The following is a 26,422-nucleotide window of genomic DNA, read 5'->3' as shown; positions in this document are numbered from 1 at the left end:
ACGAAAGAAAGGAAAACAGTTCTGTATTCTTGCCACTTAAATTTGTAGCATACACTAATATAAGCAAGACTATTAAAAAGGAAAAAGAGGGCTCCTGGGTGGCTCTGATCCAGGGTCATGATCCAGGGTCCTGGGACAGAGCCCTACCTCGGGCTCTGTGCTCAGCAGGGAGTCTACTTGTCCCTCTCTTTCTCTCTCTCTTCCCCTCACCCCTGCTCATTTTCTCTCTCAAATAAATAAATAAAATCTTAAAAAAAAAAAAGGAAGAAAAGACCTCATTTTCAATAGCAATAGCAAGAGACAAATATAGGAATAATCTTAAAAAGAAATGTACTATACCTATATGAAAACTTTAAAATAGCCCTGAAAGGCACAAAAGGAGATATGAATAAATGAAAAGATGTTACGATTTGGTTAGGAAGACTCCTCATTGTAAAGATGTCAGTTTTCCTTACACAGATTCATAAATTTAATGTGACCCCCATAAAAAATGCCACCAGGATTTTTTAATAGACAATCTGATTCTAAAGTTATATGAAAAAATAAACTATAACCACAGTCTGGAAAATTAAATTAATTAATTAATTAAAACAGAGTGGTATTGATAAATTAACAGAATAAAGAAAAAAAAAGTTCAGAATAACACCCAAATACACAAGGGAATTTAGAATTTGATAAAGCTGCCATCTCAAATTATTGTATAGATCAAATATTGAGTAAATTGTGTTGGGGCAAATTAGTAGCCATATGGAAAAAGTGCCCCAGTATTCTAGTACTTGAAGAAAATATGGGAGAATTCCTTTATAATCTTAGAGTGTAGAAGGTGTTGCTGACTAGGATTCAAAATCCAGAAGCCATTAAAAAAAGGCTGATAAATCCAATCTGATTAAAAAGAAAAAGCTCCAGGGGCACCTGGGTGGCTCAGTCGTTAGGCGTCTGCCTTCAGCTCAGGTCATAATCCCAGGATCCTGGGATCGAGCCCCGCGTCGGGTTCCCCGCTCAGCGGGAAGCCTGCTTCTCCCTCTCCCACTCCCCCTGCTTGTGTTCCCTCTCTTGCTGTCTCTCTGTCAAATAAATAAATAAAATCTTAAAAAAAAAAAAAAGAAAGAAAAAGCTCCAGGGGTGCCTGGGTGGCTCAGTCAGTTGAGCATCTGACTCCTGGTTTCAGCTCAAGTCATGATCTTGGGGTCCTAAGATCGAGCCCCACTTGGGCTCTACGTTCAGCGTAGAGTCTGCTTCTAGATTCACTCTCTCCCTCTCCCTCCACCCCTCTCCCTGCTCTCTCTCTCTCTAAAGTAAATAAATAAATCTTAAAAAAGAATAAAAATAAAAAGCTCTGCATGAAAAATATCATAAAGAAAATCAAAGACAAAAAATATTTGAGAATATTTTGTATCATAATTAATCTCTGTAAAATATTAAGATGAACAATGTAATAGGGAAAAAAGGATAGAGATACAGAGAAACCACTGAAAGAGGAAAACCAAATGACTCACAGATGAGACTACATTCATCCTCACTGAGAAGAAGCCAGCAGAGTCAAACGCTATGAATCAGCAATATCAATCAAAATTATAAATGCACATCATTCTCTAATCCAGCAATTCCATTTCTGAAAATTTATCTACAAATATACACATGCAAGAAACCCAAAGTTTTATCACTAGGACACTGGTTGAATATACTATGCTCAAAATTCTACGGGATGAAAAAGATTAAGGAGGTTCTATAAACTGATATGGAAACATCTCCAATTAAGTAAAAAAAAAAAAAAAATCAAGCGCAAGAGTTTATCTAATACCCTATCTTCAGAGTAAGAAGTGGGGTAAATAAAAATACCTTTGCATATGACTTCTATATACATAAAGACATTCTGAAGGACACATAAAAAAAAAACCTAGAAGATACACAAGAAAGTAAAATGAAGTAGAGGTTACTTGTTTGTGGGAGAGGGAGAACTAGGTATAGGGAAGGGGAATGGAAAGAGAATTTTCACTTTATGCTTTTGCTACATGTGTATGTATTTAAGTGTGTGTGTGTGTCTATGTATAAAATTTGGGACATGTGCATATATTACCTATTTACAAACTAAATCAAAAACAAGACAGTACAAAACAAACCCAGTTTGTGATCCCACTTACACAGAATATTTGGTAATTAGGGGCTGCTAGTAAAATGAATACAGATGAATCCCATCAGAATGGACAGTAATAGACAGACCTATTGAGTGAGAATGAGCTCAACCTCAGCCTGAAGCAAAGTAGTAAGGATATGCAGAACAATTAGCCCTTGACCTGGAACCGGAGGTGCCCCCAAGCCAAGATCCAAAGCTCAGGAGTACTGAAATAAAAACAATCATTGTGATAACTCTCACAATGAATCTATGGGATTTGACAGTCTCCTGAAGGTTCACCAATGGCCAGAGAAGTCAAGCCAGGAGAAATAAATACCACTTTACATACCTAACCAAGCACACATAGTGTGATAACTCAATGAATTCTAAGCATGATAAACTCAAAGAGATCCATACCTACACATATCATAACCATAAGGTCATAAGACAAAGACAAAGAGAGCATTTTGAAAGCATCAAGGGAGAAGCAACTTATCACACACAAGGGATCCTCAATAAGATTAACAGCTGATTTCTCATTAAAAGACAAAAACAAAAACCTGGAGGTCAAAAAGCAGTAGGATGATATATTCAAAGTATTGAAAAAGACTGTCAATACTAATAGCAAAACTATTGTTTAAGCCATCCTTAACCAACAGAAGAGAGAACTTTTGTTGCCTTATGAAATGGTCCATTCTAGGACTGACAACTGTAATTCATAAAACATTTAGGGTACCGTAGAAATCTTAGCGTACAATGAATATCCATGGGCTCTCCCATATTCCCAGTCTCCCCTGGAGTCAGAGTGAGACCATTTTACTAATTCTGGCCCATGTACTATGAGCAATAATGATGGGTGTCATGTCCAGACTGAGGCAGGGAGAGCCTGCATGACCCTACAAGTCTGCATGACCCTACAAGTCTGTCCCTCCTGCTCTGCTGTGGGGGCCTTGGAGGCCAAGTGCTTGCAACTTCATATCTAAAATACAGAGAGAGACACTCAGACTTTGAGTGACAAAAATACCATCGTTGTGTTAAGCCACTGAGATCTGAGATTTAATCTGCTACCACCAGAATTGGAGCTTGTCCTAAACAGTAAAATTATTAAAAGGAGCAAACTAATAATGAATCAAAATCACTTCTACTTCTCTTTCAACTATTGATTTCTAGAGCAGAGAACAACTCCCCTTTTCACAGGATAAATCTTCAAATATTTAAAGGCTGTTTCTCTTGAGTTTTCTCTTCCTCTTTAACTTCATTGCTTGGTAACTATCCTATTAGTGGGGTACTTTCCTATTTTAATTTAGCCAAACCGCGAACTCAAGGAAGGTAAATTATCAAAGTTCACTGGCACAAAGGTCTAAGAGAGTGTAAATATTTCCCTGACATTCTATTCTCTTTGACACTGAGATGAATTTCTCACTATTGTGGATGGCCTCAGCTTTTTTCTTTTTACAGGCTGCTCAGAACAGTTATAACTACATCTCTTCTAACAAACAATACTCCAAGCTCTCTCCAGAAAATTGTTTGGAGGCAGGGGCAATGCCCACAGTAGACTGATGCCCCATCATTCAGTCTAGGGTTGGACTCCATAGGCTTTACTGCAATTCTTAGTTACAGCCTTAGGCCATCAGCTTCCTCCCCTGGGCTTATGAAAATAGGCAAATATTTTCATTTCATTCATTCCCCCACCTTATGGAGGCAATACTTGGCAAGTTTAAAAAAATACACAAGCTAGTAAATGTGAATTATTTATTCAAGAGACCACTAGTTATTTTCCCTTGAAGCACCAAGAAATCTTGCTAACCAGGCCAATTTTGTTGCAACACAGCATCATTTCCACATTCTGTGTTTCATGGAACATAAGATGAGAAACAAGGCAGAGATCAGAAGGGAAGGGAGGGAAAAATAAAACAAGAAGAAACCAGAGAGAGAGAGACAAACCATAAGAGACTCTTAATCTCAGGAAACAAACTGAGGGTTGCTGGAGTAGAGGGGGTTGGGGGAATGGGGTGGCTGGGTGATGGACATCGGGGAGGGTATGTGCTATGGTGAGCGCTGTGAATTGTGTAAGACTGATGAATCACAGACCTGTACCCCTGAAACAAATAATACATTATATGTTCATTAAAAAAAAATGTCAACAACAACCAGACAGAACTGAGAACATGAAATGGCCTGAGTTCCCAGAATCCAGAACTAAATGGTTAATTTTTTAAAACCTCCTCCGCACTAAAAATGGATTTATAACTTAAGAAAATGCCCTAGATGGAGATGGGCAGGGCTGACTTCATACCTCGAGTGCCTGGTGGACAGGAGCACTTGAAGTGGTTCACAAGGTCGACACAGGTGCCCCCGTTCTGGCATGGCTGATTCTGGCACTCATCTACTTCATACTCGCAATTGACGCCCTGATACCCTGGGACACACTGATAGGAACAAGCAAAAGGAAAGAAACATTGGACCAGTGTTGGAAATAGACCACCACAGCAAATGAGACCTGGAAGGTCGGTGTATACCTCTGCCCACACCCTGCCCTCACCCAGCACCATCACACACTCTACCAATCATCCTGTGCAGGGCCAACTTGCAGCATACTGACATTTACATCTTCCAGCTGAAAAGCCACTTTATAACCCAAAGGCAAGGACTCAACATTCTGAGGGATATTTCAGAACTGACGCCTGTGCAAAACTTTCATCGCTCCTCAATGCAGGTATTCCCATCTTTAAAATATGCATTCCTTGGTATGCGATAAGGACCCTATGACTCAGTCCAATGGTACGTGTGGACAGTAGTAAACACACTGCATTTACTGATCTCTAGATTCAGGAAACCGCACATGTGTATGAGAAACTGGTTGAGATGGGGGAGGGGCCGTGTTAGCTAACGTCGTAGATGTGGAGGGTTGAGGAATTTCAGGGCTGATCAAGGAAAAAGACCCTGACCATGAAGTGGCTTTACTGGGCAATGCTTTGACAGGTTTGCATGTGAGGGCATCCCTCACAGCATGAGGCTGTCCAGAGTGGAGAGGTGGGTAAGGAGAGGATGGCAAGTGAATTCCAAAGGAAGGGGTAACAGAGAGGGGGCTTACATGTTTGGTACAGCCAGGCCACCGTCTCTGGGTCAGAGGGCTCTGAAGGGCAGCACTGGCTTGGGGTCTTTATGTCCTGGGGCTTACCTATGGCTTGCAGATATTGGGTGCTGTTTTGTAGAATATGCAAAGCAGAAAGGCTCTACATGGCTAAAAATCTGCTTTATAAGGGCTATTTTTAGAAAAACTGGCTGTGTAAAAATTTGAGTTTGGCACTGGTGGCTTTTGAACTAACAGGTCCCAGCCCACTGTGAAGGAATAACTGCGGAGCCAATATAAAGAGGCCATCTTTAGCTCATTTATGAGAAGTAAAGCTTTTCTCAGTGTTCCTGGGTGGCCTGAATTGGTGTCAAATTCAAGACTCTGGTGTTTTGTTAACATCTTGCTCTACCCATTATCAGCCCAGCTATCAGGAAGACAGTGACATGTTCCTTAACAGACACACACTTCCTCAAATATATACATGTCATACTTAGTGTGATGCTACACGGAACAGGCTAAGCAACTTCGGGACACACCTCAAAGTGGCTTCTCCTATCTCAGCTGCTATTCAGCGAAGTCCCAGGGGCCACTGAGCGGCTGGCCTGTGAAATGCACTCTGGCAGTGAATGTTGGCTCTGAACCCGGAGGCAACTCTATGCGACTGAGATGGTTCCAGACCTCTATAAAAATACCTTACTGGAGCCATGTGAACTTATTACCAAGGGGGCTGAAACCAATGGTGGTTGGTAGACAATATAATGGTGACTGGTTAAAAAAAAAATCTATCAATTGTAAAAATAAGTCATAAGCAGCGAACTTCAGTATGCTAGTGCTCACAATAGTTGTACCATCTTCGGGAGGCCCCTGACCTCTGCCTGCTCATCTTACCTCACATCTGTAGCCGCCGATGAAGTCCCTGCAGGTGGCTCCGTGCTGGCAGGGGTTGGACGAGCACTCATCAAGCTGCTCCTCACAGTAGCTCCCGGTGTAGCCCAGGGGGCACTGGCAGTGATGCGAATTGCCAGCATTGAGGCAGATGCCGGAGTGCTGGCACAGGTGGTCAGTGGACACCCCTAGGAAACCCAGTACAGGAAGAAACATCACAGAAGAGCACACGACTTGTCAGGTTCAGACCAACTAACTGTGTTCTTACCTAGTTCATGGCCCTCAGCACCAGATTTATATTGAAAATAAACCAGCCCTGGGGTGCCTGGGTAGCTCCGTTAAGCGTCCAACTCTTGACTTCGGGAGGGGTAGTGATCTCAGGGTTGTGGGATGGAGCCCATGCTGAGCATGGAGTCTGCCTGAGATTCTCTCTCTCCCTCTCCACCCTCCCCTCCCCGACCCCCGCTCTCTCGCTCTCTCTCTCTAAAATAAATAAATAAATCTTAAAAAAAAAAGAAAGAAAGAAAAGAAAAGAAATAAGTCCTAAAAGTAGAATATGCCTTCATTTCATTTTACATACATTTCTTTTTGGAATCTCTAAGCATGTGCCTCTGCCTTTTCACCTTCCATCTCAGACCCTTCCGTAGAGCCTTGCCCACCCACCGCTGTCTGTTCTTCCCAAGGTAACAATACCTGTCCTAAAATGCTGCTAGTTGGCCACTACTTTGGGGAGTGACCCTGGAGGCTGAGGAGGCAGAGCTCACCTCTGTGGAAGGCCGCCACCTCGCAGGACACATTGGGCACATCACAGTAAGCACCAGCCCATCCAGATGGGCACAGGCACCGGGACTCTGCTTTTTCCTGAATGCAAGTACCTTTGTTTTTACATGGAGACCGACTACAGAGGTTCACCAGGGTCTGAAACAGAAGGATACATCAACATCCAAATATCAGAAAAGAAGAAAATAAGTCACACTGCATTTTAAGAATCAAAGGAAAGCACACTAATTAAAAAAAAGAGCCCTCAGCCAAGTCTTAAAATAGTCCAATGTTCTCAGGTAATCCAATCATTTTATATAGTCTAATTCTTCTTAACTCTGCTACTTAAAAAGTTCTTACCACAGAAGTTTAAGAATTTGAGGGAGCCTAATAGTTTAAGTTATTCCCTATGTTATGATTATGTCCAGACCTGTAACAGCCAGAAAGAAAGAAATTACAGCTGTCAAAAGGTTCATAACACCTGTGCTAATCCTGTGGGAGAAATCTACGTGGGTCTCAATCAAATCTGTCCACGGGTGGTTACGAGCAAAAGGACTTAAAGCCCGGTAATAAACCTAAAAGCTGTCATAGAGCTTACTTACAGGGGAGAAAATCAGGCTTATGAAAAACATAAGGCAGAGTATGAGCAGACTAGTCCCTTTCTCTGTAACTCGCATGTGGTGACCTGACCCCTGGGGAGAGCAAGGTCACACTCATGGAGTGTTTGTGAAAGAAGGGGCCAGTGGGTATGGGTGGAGCACTCCCTGGTACATGTAACCTCATACTGTGAGAATGAGCAAGAGCCCAAGGAAGAATGTACTTCTGATCCACAGAATCAGCATCAAGCTGTTTAATTTAATATGCAGAGGTAGTTATTTGCACGTCCAATATAGCCAAAGCCTAACTGAAGTGCACCCTGTAAGGCTAGTTAAATTTGGCCACTTAGTCCTAAATTCTTTGGACTTCTGTTATTCTATCATCCTATCATTGTTTAAGAGGTAAATATAGCATAAAATTAAATACAATGTGGGGCGCCTGGATGGCTCAGTCAGCATCTGACTTCAGCTCAGGTCATGATCTCAGGGTCCTGGGATCAATCCCCGCATCGGGCTCCATGTTCGCATCGGGCTCCATGTCCGGCTCTGCGCTCAGTGGGGAATCTGCTTGTCCCTCTGACCCTCCCCCCAATCGTTCGTTCTCTCTCTCTCAAATAAATAAATTAAAAAAATAAAAATAAATAAATACAATGCTGTTTGGTATGCAGCCTTGGAAAGGTTACTTTGCCCCCTTTGGGACTCAAGTTTCTTCTTTCATGAAATGAAAGGCTGCCCTAGTTGGCTCTGAGGGTCTATAAAAATCCATATTTACATATTTGAATTTAAAAGACATGTGACTAGTGTTACAACACTGCAAGACATAATAATTATTATTATTATCCCTTCAGATACTGTATCTGACCTTTAAAGACTTTACTTAGACTGTTCTTTATTTCCCTTTTTGCATTTCCAACATAAATACTATCTATGCACTTATCTCCCACATGTATTTCTCTGCAGTTCTTGTTAGCCTGTTACAACCATCTCATGCTTGTTAATCTGTATAATCTTGCCAGTGTCACCATTTTGGAATCTACCAGCTATTAAGAAGTTAGGCAGATTTATCTCAGAGACAACCCCCCTGAGAGCCAGAACTTCCTTGTTTAGGAGGGGTTTATTCTGCTTAGAAGAAAAATAGTGTAATATTCAGCTACTCTGAGGGAGCTGAGTGGGCTGAAATTTAATTACCTGACAGTTTTTCCCTGTGTAGCCCAAGGGGCAGGTGCAGCGGTAGGTACCCAGGCCGTCAACACATATTCCTTCATTTAGGCATGGATGAGAGTTGCATTCATTGATCTCATGGAGGCAGAAGGGGCCAGTGAAGCCCACAGGGCACAAGCAAGAGAAGGAGTTAATCCCGTCGACACAGGTGCCACCATTGAAACAGGAGCTAAGAAGCAGAGAGAGCAATGCCAGCTGTGTAATCTGGTTCCTCTGACCTGCTATTTTAAAAAGTCGGGTTCCTAGAATCTAACACATTACAGAGGCAAATACTCCTGAGCATCTTAAACTCCTAGATCTAGTAAATTTTCTTTTTCCAAATTACACTGGGTGTCAATCAGCCTGAGTCCCAGCTTCATGTCTACAACCAACTACTCCTACAGGAGTATATAAAAGGCTGAGTTTATTAGAGATTCCCAGAGAAAGTGAAGGTTTCCAGGTTTTACCGAGTCCTGTGGTTTTCCATGTATCACAATTCATTTTATCCCTAAGTCAATTTAATTTATAAGAAAAGTGCTAAATAAGTAGCTCTTGACTCTAGATTTCTTTCTGAAAGAGAAACAGAATAAACTTATTGAAAAAAAAAAAACACCTAGAAATTACCAAAGAGTGATGACAAATGTGCAAAAAAATAGGAATTTTTTAAAATGTCAACTGAAATGAACAAGGGACCAAGAGGAGAATGGAACAGAATTATAACTCTTCCTGTTCCCTAAGCATTAGAAATAAATGATGGTCCATCCCACTAAGCTTTTTCAACCTCTGACCTTTGACCTGCTAACTACACATCTACAGGGAATCAGGAAGTAGGCAATAGAAGACGATGGAATGGGACCCAGGTGCATACCTTACCCTGCCCTGCAACCACAGCAATGTGCTCTGTAGTTTTCCCTCCTTTCTCCCTTTTTCCCATAAGACACTGGTGGCTGAGTGTATGGATTGCTCACCTCTCAGTGCACTCGTCGATGTTGTTCTCACAGTGGACTCCATCAAATCCCGACTGGCACTTGCAAGTGTAACTGTTGACATAGTCAGAGCAGGTCCCTCCATTCTTACAGGGTTCACTCAGACACTCATTCATGTCTGTCTGACACTTATCCCCAATAAAGCCAGGATGGCACAGGCAGGAGAAAGTATTCACTCCATCTACACAGGAACCTCCATTCTGGCAAGGATCTAAGTCATTACACACAAGAATTAGAGCTCTGAACTATAGCATCAATTTAATCTTAGACCTATAAAGGTGAGTGACCTGAACTGAGTCATACTAAGAACAGTAACAATTCCGACTTTTCTCTATTTGTACTTTTCTTTACATCTATTTTGCCTTGACTCCCCCATTTACAAAAATGAATGCAATAACACTTGCCTGAGATTCTTAACCTGTTTGATAATTGGAATGAACTATGCATACACCACTAGGAGTTTTGCAAAATTAAGAGTCCTAAAACTTACAACGGTCCCCCACACTTGCTAATCAAATATGTGCTCCCAATACACAGAATCTCAAAAATATCAGTAACGATTTTCAAAAGGTGTATGTGGTGATGGGAGTGGGTGACGTAGGATAGGATATATACTAAGCAGCCCCCTGTGCTGATCTGTCTTTCCTATCTTTTCCCTCCCTTCATCTTTCATTTCCATTCCTTCCCTCTTCTCTTTCCTGTTTGTCTTTGTTTTCTTGATTTAGGCAGAATCAGGAAACATTTAAAAAAATTTTATATATCACACAGCTTAATCTTAGAACACTTTAGGCTCACAGCAATTAATCAACAAATTTTGAGCTACTCTATGGCACAGTCCTCTGAAATATAGATGACATATTAGAACAAGAAAAATAAGAGTTAGCTCCTGCTCTTAAGGACCTTAAAGTATAATTGCAAAGACAGGTCATCTACATAAAAAGAGAACTAAACATCAGGTGGGTAATGTAGCCCCGATTTGATAAGAGGCTTATTTAAAACCTTATTCATCTACTAGGCTAATTCCACTCTAAGGCTCATCTGCAATCTTGACTGGAAAAATTGTAAAAATCATATTATCCCTTCTTATCCACAGTGCATAGCACACTGTAATTTCCATAGCATCTTTCAGGAAACTCACCATAACTTACTGAATTATTTTAAATTAATTATAAATATTGCTAGCTTTACTTCCAATAGGAAAGATTTTAAATACTGAAAATTTTGACTGATAAAATAATTAACATGGAAAAGAAATCCAAATAATTTGATCCCACTCCCCTAAATTTCTCCACCAACTGCTGTGGACATATTTTTCTTCACTCTTTGCTACACAATGTTCAATTTGTCTGCATAGCTTTCTTTGCCAATAGACTATGAGTTTCATGAATGTAAACACTGGGTTTTATCTACCTTGGCACTGCCAGGACCTAGTTTGGTGCCATCCATATGGTGATCTGAAATTACATATGCTGTGAATTAGGTGCCATTATTCTTAACCCACTGTGATAACCTTGTTTGAAGTTTAATGATTTAATCACCACAGAAGTAACTGAGTACTGATAAGCGGTTAGTACTGATAAGTAACTGAGTATATCACATGCATGTGATGACACTATCAAAGCCGAGGAAAGAACCACCAGAAAGACATAGGCAGAACAATCCCAAGAGTTTACACTAGGCTGAGAATAGCTAATGTTCATGACAGTCAAAATGAAAAGACCTCCTAACTAAGCACTAAGTAGGATCCTCAGAAAGTACTATCTTAGTAGTGAGCCATTTTAGTCCTAGACTAAAGGCTGTTCTGGACCTAACAAACCCTGAAGAAAAGACCAAAAAGATCAAACTGTTTCCAAATGATCCTTAAACAAAGCTTGAAAATATTCTAAAGATTTTTTTAAAAAGTCTAGCATCCAATAAAAAATTACCAGGTAGGCAAAGAAGCAAGAAATATAACTTACGATGAAGATAAAAGTCAACAATAGAAACAGACCTAGGAATTTCCCATATGGTAGAATTAATGTGAGGACAATAAAACAACTATGATAAATATACTCTGTATGCTCAAGAAGGAGAATTGAAAGCACAAACATGACAAGGAAAGAGATAAAGGCATAAGAAAGATTCAAATCAAACTTCTAGAGATAAAAATACAATGAAGAGAAAAAAAATATACTGGATGGGATTAACAGCAAACAAAACACTACAGAGGAAATGACTAGTGAACTTGAAGACATATCAAAATATCTTCATATAATAAAATTACCTAAATTGAAGCACTGAGGGAAAAAAAAAACCTCTAAAAAAATAAATAAAATAGAGTATTGATGAAAGAGAGACAACTTCAAGCCACCTAAAAGATGTATGATGAAATTTGTAAAGGGGAGCAAAAAGGTTCTGAAAAAACAGTGCTTGAATATTTTCCAAATTTGGACCCATATATCCAAAAAGGTCAATGGGGGCGCCTGAGTGGCTCAGTTGGTTAAGCGACTGCCTTCGGCTCAGGTCATGATCCTGGAGTCCCTGGATCGAGTCCCGCATCGGGCTCCCTGCTCAGCAGGGAGTCTGCTTCTCCCTCTGACCCTCCCCCCTCTCATGTACTCGCTCTCTCTCATTCTCTCTCTCTCAAATAAATAAAATCTTTAAAAAAACCAAAAAAACAAAAAGGTCAATGAACCCCCCAAAAAATAAACATGAAGAACAATAAGGAGCATTAGAGTCAAACTGCTAAAAATCATGGAAAGAAAATACCTTAAAAACAGCCAAAGGAGAGAAAATAACATATAAAGAAACAAATACAAGAATTATTGCAGATTGCTCCTCAGAAATAATGTAAGGTAGAAAACAATGGAAGGATGACTTGAAAGTGCTGAGGGAAAAGTCAACTTAGAATTCTACTCCCTTATCTTTGAAAACTAAGGCAAAATAAAAACCTTTTCAGACACAGAAAAGCAGAAAGATTTAATCACTAGGAGATAAGCACTACAAGAATTATTAAATGAATTTCTTCAGGCTGAAGGAAAATGATACTTGACAAAATGCAGATCCACACAAAAGAATGAAAAACACCAGAAACTATAAATATGTTGTTAAATATAAAGACTGTTAATTTATTTTTACATCTCTTAAAAAATTAGTTGACCATTTGAAGCAAAAATAATATTTTTGGGCATTTATTATAATATATATGACAATAATAGAACAGAGGGCAGGAGTGAAAATATAAGTATACTGTTGTAAGGTTTTTATGTGCTATACAAAGTAGTATAGTTGATGGTAATGAGTTAAAGTTGCATACTGCAAACCCAAAACCACCACCACCAAAAGAAAAAAAAAAAAAAGAATATAATTAATATGCCAGCGAAGAAATAAAATGTAATCATAAAAATGCTCCATTATCCCAAAAGAAGGCAAAAAAAGAGGGGGAAATGGAAAGAGAAGGAAAAAGATAAAGTAAAATACAAGATGGCAAATATTGAACTCAGTCATATCACCATCAACCATTAAATTTAAATGGCATGAACACCTCAATTAGAAGTTAGACATCATCATACCGGAGAGAAAAAGCAAGACTCAATATATGGTCTCTATAAGAAACATACTTTAAAGACACAGATGGGCCAAAAGTAAAAGGATGGAAAAAATACTTAACAATAATCAAAAGAAAGGGAAGGTAGTTACGTTACTATCAAACAAAGAAGACTTCTGAACAAGGAATATTACAAGGGTTAAATAAGGTCATTTCATGACGAAGGACTCAATTCTTCAAGAGAACATAACAATCTTAAATGTTTATGTACTTAAAATCAGAGCTTCAAAATACATTAAGCAAAAACTGAAAGAATTTCCAGAAGAAATAGACAAATACACAGTAATAGAGATTTCAATATCACTGTCAATAATTTATAGAATAAGCAGAAAGAAAATCAGGGAAGACCTAAAAATACTATTAACCAATCTGAATTAGTAACATTTATAGAACACACCAAAAAACAGCAAAACAGACATTCTTTTCAAGTGCACACAGAACACTTACCAAAACGGACCATAGACAAGACCATAAGACATGATTTAATACATTTAAAATAATCCAAATGATGCAAAGTATGTTCTCTGATTACTATGGAATTAAACTAGATATCAATAACAAAAAATATCTGGAAGGAATCAGCAACAAAAGATATTTGGAATTAGCAACAACAAAGATGGAGCTAGTGAGTATAATGCTAAGCAAAATAAGTTAGAGAAAGACAAATACCATATGATTTCACTAATATGTATAATTTAAGAAAATAAATGAATGAGCAAAGGGAAAAGAGAAAGAGAGAGGGAGAGAGAGAGAGAAAGAAACCAAGAAACAGACTCTTAACTATAGAGAACAAACTGATGGTTACCAGAGGGGAGGTGGGTGGGGGATGGGTGAAATAGGTGATGGGGATTAAAGAGTACACTTATCATGATGAGCACTGAGTAATGCGTAGAATTATTGAATCACCATATTGTACAACTGAAACTAATAGGACACTATGTTTACTATACTGGAATTGCGATTAAAAACTTAGTAAAAAAAGATATCTGGAATTAAAGAACACTCTTCTAAATAATCTATGAGTCAAAGAACAAATCAAAATGGAAATTAGAAAGTATTCTGAGCTGAAAAAAAACATGATATATCAAAATTTGTGAAGTACAGCTAAATCAGTGTTTTGAGAAAAAGATACATGGCACTAAATGTTTATTATGTTAGAAAAGTAGAAAGAAATAAAATTAATGGTGTAAGCTTCCATCTTAAACTAGAAAAAGAAGGGCAAGCCAGTTCCAAAATAGGAAGAATAAAGAGCAGAAATCAATGAAATAGAAAACAGTAAAACAACTGAGAAAAATCATGAAACTAAAAATGGGTTCACTAAAAAGATTACTAAAATCAATAACCTGGGGCGCCTGGGTGGCTCAATTGGTTAAGCGTCTGCCTTCGGCTCAGGTCATGATCCTAGGGTCCTAGGATCGAGCCCCGCGTCTGGCTCCCTGCTCTGCAGGAAGCCTGCTTCCCCCTCTCCCTCTGCCTGCCACTCTGCCTACTTTGCTCTCTCTATCTGTCTGTCAAATAAATAAATAAAATCTTTAAAAATAAATAAATAAATAAAAAATAAAATAAAATCAATAACCTTCCACCAAGAGCAATCGCAAAGAAAAGAGAGAAGATGTAAATTACCAATATCTGAAATCAGTGAAGGGAAATCACCACAGATCTTACAGACATTAAAAGTACAATAAGGGAATATTATGAATGCCAATAATTCTGGTAACTTAGAAAAAGTAAAACTCATTCCTTGAAAGATACAAATTACCAAAGCTCAATAAAAATAAAAAAGAAATAGATACCCTGAATAAATATATCTATTAAAGACATTAAATTCACAGTTAAAACCTTCTAAGAAAGAAAGTTCCAGACCTAGATGTTTGGTAGATGTAATACCAACTGTACACAGACTCTTTCAATAAATAGAAAGGAAACAATTCCCAATTGGTTCTGAGGCCAGCATTGCCCTCTTACCAAAACCATACAAATATAGCACAAGAAAGTTGGGGAACAATATCCCTCATGAACATAGATACAAAAATTCATAACAAAACTTTGAAATCATATCCAATAAATATGAGAGAGATAATACATCAAGACCAAGTAGAATTTATCCCAGGAATTTAAGGTTAGTTTAACATTTGAAAATCAATTAACATAATTCACCTACATAAAAAAAAATATATTACTACCTCAACAGATAAAGAAAAATCATTGGAAAAAATCAACAGTCATTCATTATAAAAAGAAAAAAAAACTCTCAGCAAACCAGGAGTATATGGTAAATTACTCAATTTGATAGAAGACCAAAAAAAAAAAAAAAAAAAAAAAACCAAAAAAACCCAAACCTACAAGTAACATCATACTTAGTGGCAAAAGACTACATACATACTTCTCCCCGTGAATCAAGAACAAAGAAAGATTTGCTTCTCTTAACCATTTCTATTCTGCATTTACTAAAAGTCTTAGCCAGTATAATAATGCAAGAAAAATAAAATGTGTGTAGATTGAAAAAGAAATAAAATGTATATGGCTGTACTTATTTAGAGATAACATGATTATAAAAAAAAAATCCTGAAAATGTAAACTAAACTAGAAGCTAAACTAATCTAGAATTAATAAGTGAGGTTAGCAATATTACCACACAAAATTACTCTTTAAAACCTTTAAAACTCACACTACATGTAAAAATTAACTCAAAATAGATTGTGGACTTAAAGGTCAGTGCTAAAAGTATAAAACTTTTAGAAGAAATCAAAGGAGATAAACCTCAGTGACCTTGGGTTAGGCAAAGGTTTGTTAAACAACATACAAGAAAAATGAACTCTGAATGAAGATTATATTGAACTTCATCAAAATTAAACTCTTTCTCTTCAAAAGACAGTCAAAACAGAAGCTATAATCGGGAGAAGATAATTGTAAGGCAAATATCTGACAAAGAAATTGTATCTAGAATATAAAGAACTCTTTCAATTCAATAATAAGACAAACAATCCAATTTTTCAAGTGAACAGAAGTTTTGAATATAGCAAGTTTTGAGTATAGCAAGTAATATAGATGGCTGACCAATAAGCACATGAAAAGATCCTCATAATCATTAGTAAGTAGGGAAATTCAAGTTAAAACCATGGTGAAATACCATATACAGCCACTAGAAAGGCTAAAATTAAGGGCAATCACATCTAAGTGTTCTTGAGGATGTGGTTCAACTGGAACTCTCAAACAGTGCTTGTGGGAATGAAAATGGTATACCCATCTTGGAAAACATTTTGGCAATTCTGTGAAACATATACCTACCACATAATTCATCTATTCCACTCCTAGATATGCACTCAAGAGAAATAAAATCACATGTCTACACAGACTCACTCATAGCAGCTTTATTTATGATATCCCAAAACTTAAAAAAAGCTAAATGTCCCACTAGTGAATTATAGTATATCCAAATAATGGAATACTACTTAGCAATAAAACAGAATGAATTATTAATACATGTAACATAGATGAGTCTCAAATAATATGCTAAATGACAGAAGTCATATTCCCTCTCCCAAAAAAAGAATTTGCATGAAATGATTCCATTTATACAGAATTATAAAAAATGCAAATAAATCTGTAGTGACAGAGGTAGATCCCTGGTTGCCTGGGACAGGGAAAGGGAAAGGAGGGGAAATTACAAAAGAAAATATTTTTAAGGGGGTGGATATGTTCATGATCTTTAGAGATAGTTTCAGTTGTCAAATGTCAAAACTTATTGAATTATACATTTAAAATATTGGTAGTATACTTTATATTAATTATACCTCAACAGATCTGCTTTAAAAGAAACTATCATAGCATTGTCCCCGCTTTGTCAGTATATAAAAAATCAGTAAGGGAATGCTTAAAGAGATTCTACTGCCTCAACTCCTAAAGCCACTAGCTTTGAAAGAAGATTTAAAAACTCTAAAGTTGGGGCGCCTGGGTGGCTCAGTCATTAAGCGTCTGCCTTCGGCTCAGGTCAGGATCCCGGGGTCCTGGGATCAAGCCCCACATCGGGCTCCCTGCTCAGCGGGAAGCCTGCTTCTCCCTCTCCCACTCCCCTTGCTTGTGTTCCTTCTCTCACTGTGTCTCTCGCTGTCAAAAAATAAATAAAAATCTAAAATAAATAAATAAATAAAAATAAAATAAAAATAAAAACTCTAATGTTAAAGACACGTGATAAACTCTTGGGATGGCCAGTCTCAGCACTGAGAGGCCACTGCCCCGATGGGGCTCTGCTCTGCTCCCTGTGTGCCTCAGGGGGCTTACAAGCTGGCTGGCATACTCACTGGCATAATTTTTACCAACATACTCACTGGCAAGGCAGTCATCCATGTCCTCCTCACAGTCCATACCACTGAAGCCTGGAGGACACTCGCACATGTAGCTGCCCTGGGTGTTATGGCAGAGACCGTGGTTCATGCAGGGCTTGGAGACACACTCATCAATGTCAATTGTACACCGTTGACCTAGAAATACAGGTGCAATGAATGCTCCTGTCTTTGGAAGGTGAGTCCCACAGAAATGTATGGGGATCTGAGCTGCAGCTGCAGTAGATGGGGATATTCTGGTTGGTGTCCTGCTTTGGGAAGTCCTGTAAGGCTTTGTGTCCCTCGCACAAAATTATTTTGGGCAAGTTTTGCCCAGGTGGTAAAACTCCTTTAGAAAGAACATCATGGTTTTAGACTCAGGCTGGACTCTTCCAGCCACTAGGGGGCCCCAAAGATATGAAAATGAAAAAGGCTTTCGAAGTCATGCCAGTTAGCAGGTCCTATACAAGGCCGGTGTTCTTGATGATGGGCAGGCCTCAGAAGACCTGGGCCTTCCATGTTAATCGGATGATCTGACCACTTCGTTTAAAACTCCTGGTTTCTCTAACTCCTATGTTGTTACCTTGCCAGCCAGGGGCACACAGGCAGGTGTAACTCTCAAAATTTGGTGCCTCTTTGCAAACAGCAGCATTCTCACATGGGTTTGGGGAACAGGGAGCCAACACCGTCTGACAATTCTTGCCTGTAAAGCAAATGACAGAATTTAGAGAAACAGCCAAGGAGACAGAAATTTTTCAAATTCTACAGCAACGGATGCTCTCTGAATTCAAGTCTAAGGCAGCAGTTAAAAACTTTGGAATCTGAGAGACCTAGGTCCTTTGACGCTTAGCTCTACCTTGATTACTAACTATGTGACCTCAAGTTATTTATCTGCTCTGAGCCTTCCACATAAGCAAAATGAGAACTAGGATGGTATATAACCCATAGAGGCTTTTTGAGGACTAAATGAAAAAATGTTAACAAAGTCTTTATTAGTATAGAGCCTGGCACATAGAGTGAGTGCTCAACAACCGTTGGGCTGCTCTTGTCTTTATTATTATGGGTAGTTACTATCATGGATTTGGACACCTGCATCAGTCCAGTGCGATAGTTTCTGCATCTCCACAGCTAAGAGTCAGCCACTCAGAAGCTCAGCCACACAGATCCTCCTCCATGTGAGCCAGGAAGAAGCAACAACACAGCCTCCTACTCCTCACAACCTCTGCTAGCCTGTCCCAGAAGGCAATGGAGTTGATCAGAAGGCCACGGGAAGCAGGAAAGAGTGAGGTAATTCTGATTGCCTGGTAACATGTCTCCTTATACCAACATCAGCAACATGACATTGATATTTGCATACCAATATTTCCTCCCTTAGCATACTGAATATAAGCTTCCAGCACAGAAAAAAAAAAAAAAAAAAGGAATACTTTTATTAAAAGGAAAAGAGTTTTTTTAAAGTCAAGTTACAACTAACTCAACTTAAAATACTATCCTAAAATTTCATATTCAGAAAGAAAAAAAATTACCACAAATTTTTACCAACATACCCAACCAGTTTTTAAGGTATCTGGTCAGAATAGTGGCTCGCAAGAGAAGGCAATGTTGTTTAGTTCCCTTCGTGCTGGCAAAGCCCAATGACAGAACCCTTATCTACACTCAGCACTGAAATTTTAATCTACATAGGCTTTCAGTCTAATATAGTTTCCCAAAGTTCATACACAGTAAATTCCTTATTGGGATCTTAATCTGAAGAAAAACCAATAACCAACATAGAGCCAAATATTCTTACTAGCAAGAAGACAAAATAAATATTTTCACACCTACATCACACTCAGGTAAGCCTATGATATAACTGAGCATAGTGACACCTGCTTATATCTCCCTGCAGCCATCAAGTCTCCGTCTTTCTGGCTATGAGATGCTCTTCTTACTATCAACAAATGTGATCAGCACTGTCATTATGAAATGTATTTTTTAGGCTTCCTTTGTCTGGGGATAGCTAGGGATCTCCAATAACTTCAATTTTATCTACGAGGCTGGCTAAATGCAGTTTGCCTCCATGAACATTTCTTCCAAAGAGGGGCAAAGGTAACAATGTAGCACCAAGTCTTTCAGGTAACAGAGTTACGGTTTTGGCCACTCTGCCACTCTCAACAGCTAGAGTCACTAGTAACAGCTACTAATAACAGCCTAACAGGGGAGTAGGAACTCAGCCATGCTCCTGCCTGCATGCTGCATACTGGAGAAACATGCAAAGCCATCATCCATATTTCTGTTTTGTTCTCCACAGATGAAGAAAATGGATGATGAGGAGGTAAACAAGCCATACAAATACAACCACACAAAACAATCACAAGACAGCAGTAATGAGGCAGGAAAATGCAAAGAAGAAATAAATGTCCAAGCACACTCCTAAAATACCACCTGAAGCAAAGAACACTTGGTACGAACTGAAGTCACACCCATGTCTTCTGTGTGTGTAATCGCCATCCAACGGGCAATACCTCTCTGAATGAGACGTAGTGGTACTGAATGTAAGGAGAAGAAGGGCTGTTAAGAGGAAGAGCTTTGGACTGAGAGGGACTTGGGGGCAAATCTACCACTTACCTATGTGACCTTCAGCAGGTAACTTCTCTCTGCCTCAGCATAAAATGGTCATAGGAACTTCTACTTTACAGAATTATTGTGAGTACTAGATTAGGAATCCAAAGTATACAAAGTGTCTGGCATATAGTAAATTATCAGTAAGTGGTGGTTGTTGTATTATTGAACTAAGACTAAGAACACAGGCCATGACAACACTGGGTCCACTCAAATAATGAATGAAACCAGCAGCCATACATCATTTTAAAAACATTTTAAACCCCAAAGTACAAAGAAGGCAAATGAGTTCCCCTACCAGTTGCATCTAGAGAGGCCACAGTGTTTTCTCAGAGCTCAAGATCTAATCAGTGAGGGCAGGATGGGTGACCAGGGAGTGATTCCTCAGAGTAGCATCACTGACCCACAGAACCTGTCTCCGAGACTCTGGGGTTTAGAACTACAAGGCAAGAACACACATTCCCTCTGGTCCTTTCACCTGCAGAACTCACCTGTGTATGGCAGCACACAGTGGCAAGTATAGCCACTTATGTCATCAAAGCAGGTTCCTTGGTTCAGACACGGATTTGAAGCACACTCATCAATATTCACCTGACAGTTATAGCCTGTAGACAGAAAAGGGGAAAACCCCAAAACAGTGAAACTTTCTGTTAGCTTCTTACTAAGCAAACCTCTTCATGGTAAATATATATTTTAAGATTTTATTTATTTACTTGAGGGGGTGGGAGCACGAGTGGGGGGGGAAGGGGCAGAGGGAGAGGGAGAAGCAGGCTCCCCACTGAGCAGGGAGCCCGATGCGGGACTCGATCCCAGGACCCCTCCTGGGAAATATTAACTGCTCTAGAAATTGAATTTCTTTAGGCCACTGGAACACCTGTTCTTTCATTTCAGTGGCAAGTCCCTGACATATATACTGTCAGCCAGTAAAACGCAGTCAAAAAGATGAATGGAAGAAGTATATTCTAGGGTGCCTGGGTGGCTCAGTCATTAAGCGTCTTCGGCTCAGGTCATGATCCCAGGGTCCTGGGATTGAGTCCCACATCGGGCTCCCTGCTAGGCAAGAAGCCTGCTTCTCCCTCTCCCACTCCCCCTGCTTCTGTTCCCTCTCTCGCTGTGTCTCTCTCTGTCAAATAAATAAAATCTTTAAAAAAAAAAAGAAAGAAAAGAAGTATATTCTAATAGTCTAAAGGTTGAATGCACCTCCAAATACAAGTAGTTCCTCAACAATGGACCAAGAAGCTCACTTAGGTTAAAACTCTGCTGCTGTATCTAAATATCACCTCTTTCTATACAAAGTAGTTGGTGAGGGCCTAAAAAGGGGTATAATTTACCAAGGGATAATATTTTTTTTAAGATTTATTCATTTATTTGAGAGAGAGAGAGGGAGAGAGAGCATGAGCAGGGGGAGGGGCAGAGGTAGAGAATCTCAAGCAGACTTCCTGCTGAGTGTGAAGCCCCAATGCAGGGCTCAATCCCAGGACCCTGAGATCATGACTTGAGCTGAAATCAACAGTCGGCTGCTCATTCGACTGAGCCATCCAAGTGCCTCAAAGGATAATATTTTTTTAATACATTAATCAAAGCCTCTGGTTTATGCCTACTCTTTCATATGCACAGTCTCTACCATTGATGTAGTAGTACTTCCTGAAGTCATAAAACTGTTTTCCCCTGATCCAAGACATGGAATCTATTCCCTCTATGAAAAAGAGGAAAGTAAGGAAGCATTAATGGGATAGGACAGTACCCAAATATTACACACCTCTGCATCTTCAACAGGGCTGACACAGAGCCTCAACATAGAGGAACTGCATGCACTGTAAATAAAAAAATGGTGGTCTGGGAGTACAGAGGTCTGGGTTCAAACTGTACTCTGCTACTCACCAGTCATGCACTTTTGGATTTTACATTTTGATTTTTGTTCATTGATCAGCAGGTCTCAATGAGACAAAGAAATAAAAGCACTTTTAAATTTCTTTGCAAATGTAATATATCAGAAAATTAATGACTAAAGTATAGTCTCAGAAAATTTTCAAATAATCAAATAAATTGACCCTGAAACATACTGATGTATCATGGTAGCCTGGCACAATTTTTGAGTGGGGAAATCAATCACTAAGTGGATGGAGGAGTGCAAAATAAATGATTTACCCACAGATTTCACTCTTGAGTTTCTAAGAGAAAACTTGGATGGTGGAAATACAACAATGGCAACTAAAAAATGATTTACACAATACCCACTATAATACATTTTTCCAGAAGGCCATAGGTAGACTATATATTTAGGTTATCTCAATGTGTAAGATAATTTGTTGGAAGGGTTTGGAACACATGGATTCTTCCATGGCATGATTGCTATCATAATTACAGTGAGACAATATTCTCATTCTACTCCCCAAATCTCTTTTGAATTACCGTAGAATCAAACCGGCACCAGGGAGCTTACAATTAGAACACCTGTCCAGAGTTGTGTAAGTGGTTTGCCTGTTTTTAAATTGGATTATTTGCTTCTTTGCTATTGACTTGTATGAGCTCTTTATACCATTTTGGATATTATTAACCCCTTTTCAAACACACTGTTTACAAATATTTTCTCCCATCCTATAGCATCCTAGGTGCTCACCTTAAATAGTTCCGTAGCTCACCTCTCTGCTAATAGAATCTATATCTCTCTCTGTTTTTATTCCCCAAGTGTAAAAATATTAAGTTCTTATAAATACTAAGTTCTCAAATTATGTTTGCTATAAGAGTGAATAGGAACAAAGGAAGGGAAAGGAAGAAGTCAAAGAATATGCAATAAGAAAAAGGCATAAAGGGAGATAGAAATATGCACTTTTGTTCTCACCTTTAAAGCCCTTCTTGCAAGTACACCTGTATCCATTCACCAGATTGTCACAAGTTCCTCCATTCTGGCATGGGTTAGAGAGACATTCATCTCTGTCCACTTCGCAGTTGAGGCCCACCCAGCCTGCATCACAGAGGCACTTGTATCTGAAAGGATAGAGCATTCTTTACTGTGGGGGGATGAGTGTACAATTGAGTCTTAGGTGAAATATAGGACTTGGTGAAGAAATGAGGGACAGAGGAGCTCATGGGTAAGCTAATCACATTTCTACTCTTCTAGGAATCTATACTTGGATCGCTGTGGACACAATGTGAATTGTGTGGTCCTTTCTGGAGTACTTAGTAAACCGATTCTTCTGGTCCTTCCCAGCTCACCAAGATGCTAGAGAACTTAATTATAGTGAGCTTTCATATGTAACCAGTGGTTGGTAAACATATTGGGCCAATCTGAAAGGCACATTAAATCTGCCTTTTATTATACATAATACTAAAGTGAAGCAAACCTTAGGATCATTTGCTTCTGATGCAAAACAGACACCCAAGAAATATGTTCGTATCAGAGACTCTAAGCCACTCTAAGAACTCCTGGGATGTCTGACTTATGAGACATACTTTGTTCTCTCCTAAAACCCTGCCCCAGAAAGCATGTAGAGTAAACTGAGCAGGAAAAGGAACAAGAATGAAGGTGTCTGAAATACATGTACATTGTTCACAATTTGAACATCATTAACACTTAGAGTATGGTATCAGGAAATAAAAGCTCTCTTGTCTGGAGATCCTTAGGAAAAAGGTAGATGGGTTGGGATGCTTTGCAGGCTGCCATACTCTGAAACAGGAATACCAAGGTAATTCATTTGGAAAAATTACTTGATTTCTCCCTAAATACACTCTTCATTCTTTCACTTGTTGTAAGTATGGCAAATGGCAATGCCTACAGCCCTACCTTCTGGCAAGCACAGCAAGAGTACAGGACTATTTTGTGTGACCTAACATCACACTCTGAGTTTCCAGAAAAGTACTATCAACATATGACACAACTCTCAGGGGCTTACAAACCATGACTGTTTTATCAGGGCCATGTCTAAAGTTAGCTGAGACCAACTCCACTTCGGTGGCACACACTGCTACCATGATACAACAGAACTGAGCTTCTTTTAAGCAGGGGGAAAGATCAAATAGAACCTTCGTCAAAACTCAATCTTGCAATAATTTCTAAAAGCACAATTGCCAAAGACTCACAAAATAATCCTGGACTTCTCCCATGAGCTGCTACCCCCCTATTTTCTACCTACTCAGTCATGGAAGGTAGAGCAGAAGTGGTGGTTTGGAAGACTGAAGGAGACTACCAAAATCTGTAAGCCAGTCTCAGCTCAAGCCCCTGAATGACTTCCACAGGGCATGGCCTGGACTGACACCCAACTGGCTTGCTACAAGTCAAGAAGGAACTATTCATACATGGCAGCTACTCACCCACTGAGGCCCCCGGTACAGTTTCCGTGGATGCAGGGACTGCTCAGGCACTCGTTCACCTGTGAGTAGCAGCTGGGGTGATGGGGACCCTCGGGGCACAGACAGCGGAAACCATTCACGTCGTTGATGCACGTTGCACCCTTGCGACAGGGATTGGAGGCACACTCATCAATGTCAATGTTACATCTCTGCCCTGTAGAGAAGGGAAAGTTTTTGTCAAATCCAAAATGCTTAGGAAAGAGACACAGAACTATGAGAGATACTGTGTTGACACTTTCCATCTTATAAGATACTTTGGGCACCAAATGCAGGATTTAAATAATAAACACCTAAGAGCACTTAGCACCATGCGAGGAAGCAGTAAACAGCACAGTCTTTCGGTAGTGCAGCCAAGTTAACAAAATGCTGGAACAGCACCGCAGTGTTTCAATATATATTTCTTCTTTACTCCATCTTAGAAATAGGGAAACTTCAAAAATGTTACCAAAGTTGGCTGTCCCTCTTGCTGCTGTTGTGAGTACTCTCAAAGAAGCTTTTATCACTGTTTTCAGCTGGTTCACCGCAAACTAATTTTTTAGGTTGGTCAACATTTTACATTTCTACATATGGTATATCTCAATTACCCGGAATACTTAGTGAATAAACTATTAATTTAATGATTATATTGGTTAAAAAGAAAGCCATTTTGCTTTCATTCTTAGAGTTGTATTAATCCGTTTTCTGCCTCAGAAAGAAGGGTATTCTAAACATAATTTTATTGTCTTCTGATAACTGAGAAAATAATACAGGGTCTCTTAATCTAGACCAGTGGTTCTCAAACTTCAATGTGCAAAAAGACTCACTTAAAATACTTGTTTTAAATGGAGATTCTTAAGCCCTATCACCATAGATTGTGATGGGTAGAGTCCAGCAAACCATATTTTAAATAATGCAGATGGTTCAAATGTTACATTTTGGAAAACTTTGATGTAGACAATTATTAAGAATACATGAAATTAAGTGAATATATTCTTCCTCTAAAACCTACGCAAGGCTGTACTTTGAAAAGATGTCAGCTCTAACCTCGACACTTGTTGCTTTAAGCTGAATAAAGTGTGCCACTTATATGAGTTTTGCTTTGTTAAATCTGAATAATTGAGATTTAACTATATACTCCAAAATGATATAAAATTTTAAAATAACCCATAATTCTGTAAATGAGTGGCAACAAGCAACTGCTGTGAAGGAATTCATAAGTTTCAAAGAATACAATTTTCTGATTCAGATAAAAACATGCATTTTTATTTAAGAAAGAGTAACCCTGCATTTAGAACAGGAAATTCCAAATAAAATAGATCCACACCCCTTTAAAGTATGGGTATTAACATTTTTTCACTCTCCGCTGCTCTCTAAACCATTATTGGTGGTTCTTGTGGTAAAGACCCATAATCTGGTAGTGGTTGCTGTTTTCCTCTTAAGCGTTTTATTAATAACTTATTTTAAAATACTATTTTCTTAGCCTCAACCTCAGATTTTTTTTAGATGTCTGCCACTGGCACCGAGATGGGAGCCCAAACTCTTCAACTGCACAGCTGTCCTTGGCCTGCTATCCAGTGGAGAATGAGGAAAAAGCCTTCTTTTTCTGTCCTTTTTAGGAAGCATTTTCTCAGAAGTCTCTCTTCCCAGGTTTTCCTCATTTGCTTTAAAAACTCTTCCCAGAATCAATTTTCAAGTCATCTTTAATCGAGAGGGTTAGATGCCTCCTTATGCAGTCTCCCAGGTGGACCGACAGCAGCTTCACTATCAAGTCCCACCCTTAAGGAGTTTCCACCCAGCGTCAGAAATGCCCAGCACAAGGCTATGCATCTTATTGCGCTCAGGAACTACCGAGTGAGAAGTTAGCCAATGTTTCTCACCTTGTAGGTACTCAACAAATTAGTGTTTAATAAACAAAAGCATGGTATAGTCCACTTGAGAGACTGGATTGGATGTCAGAAGTCCCATATGT

General features: G+C 39.1%; 1 protein-coding gene across 1 annotated transcript in view; it reads right to left on the bottom strand.

Annotated features, from left to right (window-relative positions):
• The window catches only part of NOTCH2 (notch receptor 2), a 169,926-nt gene that overhangs the window by 19,711 nt on the left and 123,793 nt on the right, over positions 1-26,422 (bottom strand). Inside the window, exons 13-22 of the mRNA XM_036090102.2 lie at positions 24,436-24,628; positions 22,967-23,112; positions 20,616-20,729; positions 18,107-18,226; positions 17,530-17,682; positions 9,598-9,826; positions 8,618-8,819; positions 6,839-6,992; positions 6,078-6,262; positions 4,410-4,542 (exon numbers count right to left, since the gene is read on the bottom strand). Of these exons, the coding sequence (XP_035945995.2) occupies positions 4,410-4,542; positions 6,078-6,262; positions 6,839-6,992; positions 8,618-8,819; positions 9,598-9,826; positions 17,530-17,682; positions 18,107-18,226; positions 20,616-20,729; positions 22,967-23,112; positions 24,436-24,628 (1,629 nt within the window). The remainder of the gene's footprint in view (positions 1-4,409; positions 4,543-6,077; positions 6,263-6,838; positions 6,993-8,617; positions 8,820-9,597; positions 9,827-17,529; positions 17,683-18,106; positions 18,227-20,615; positions 20,730-22,966; positions 23,113-24,435; positions 24,629-26,422) is intronic.

The sequence above is a fragment of the Halichoerus grypus genome, chromosome 5 (assembly GCF_964656455.1).
Source record: "Halichoerus grypus chromosome 5, mHalGry1.hap1.1, whole genome shotgun sequence".
Taxonomy (NCBI): domain Eukaryota; kingdom Metazoa; phylum Chordata; class Mammalia; order Carnivora; family Phocidae; genus Halichoerus; species Halichoerus grypus.
Note: the sequence above shows the minus strand (reverse complement) of the source record. Positions and strands in the feature narration are given on the sequence as shown.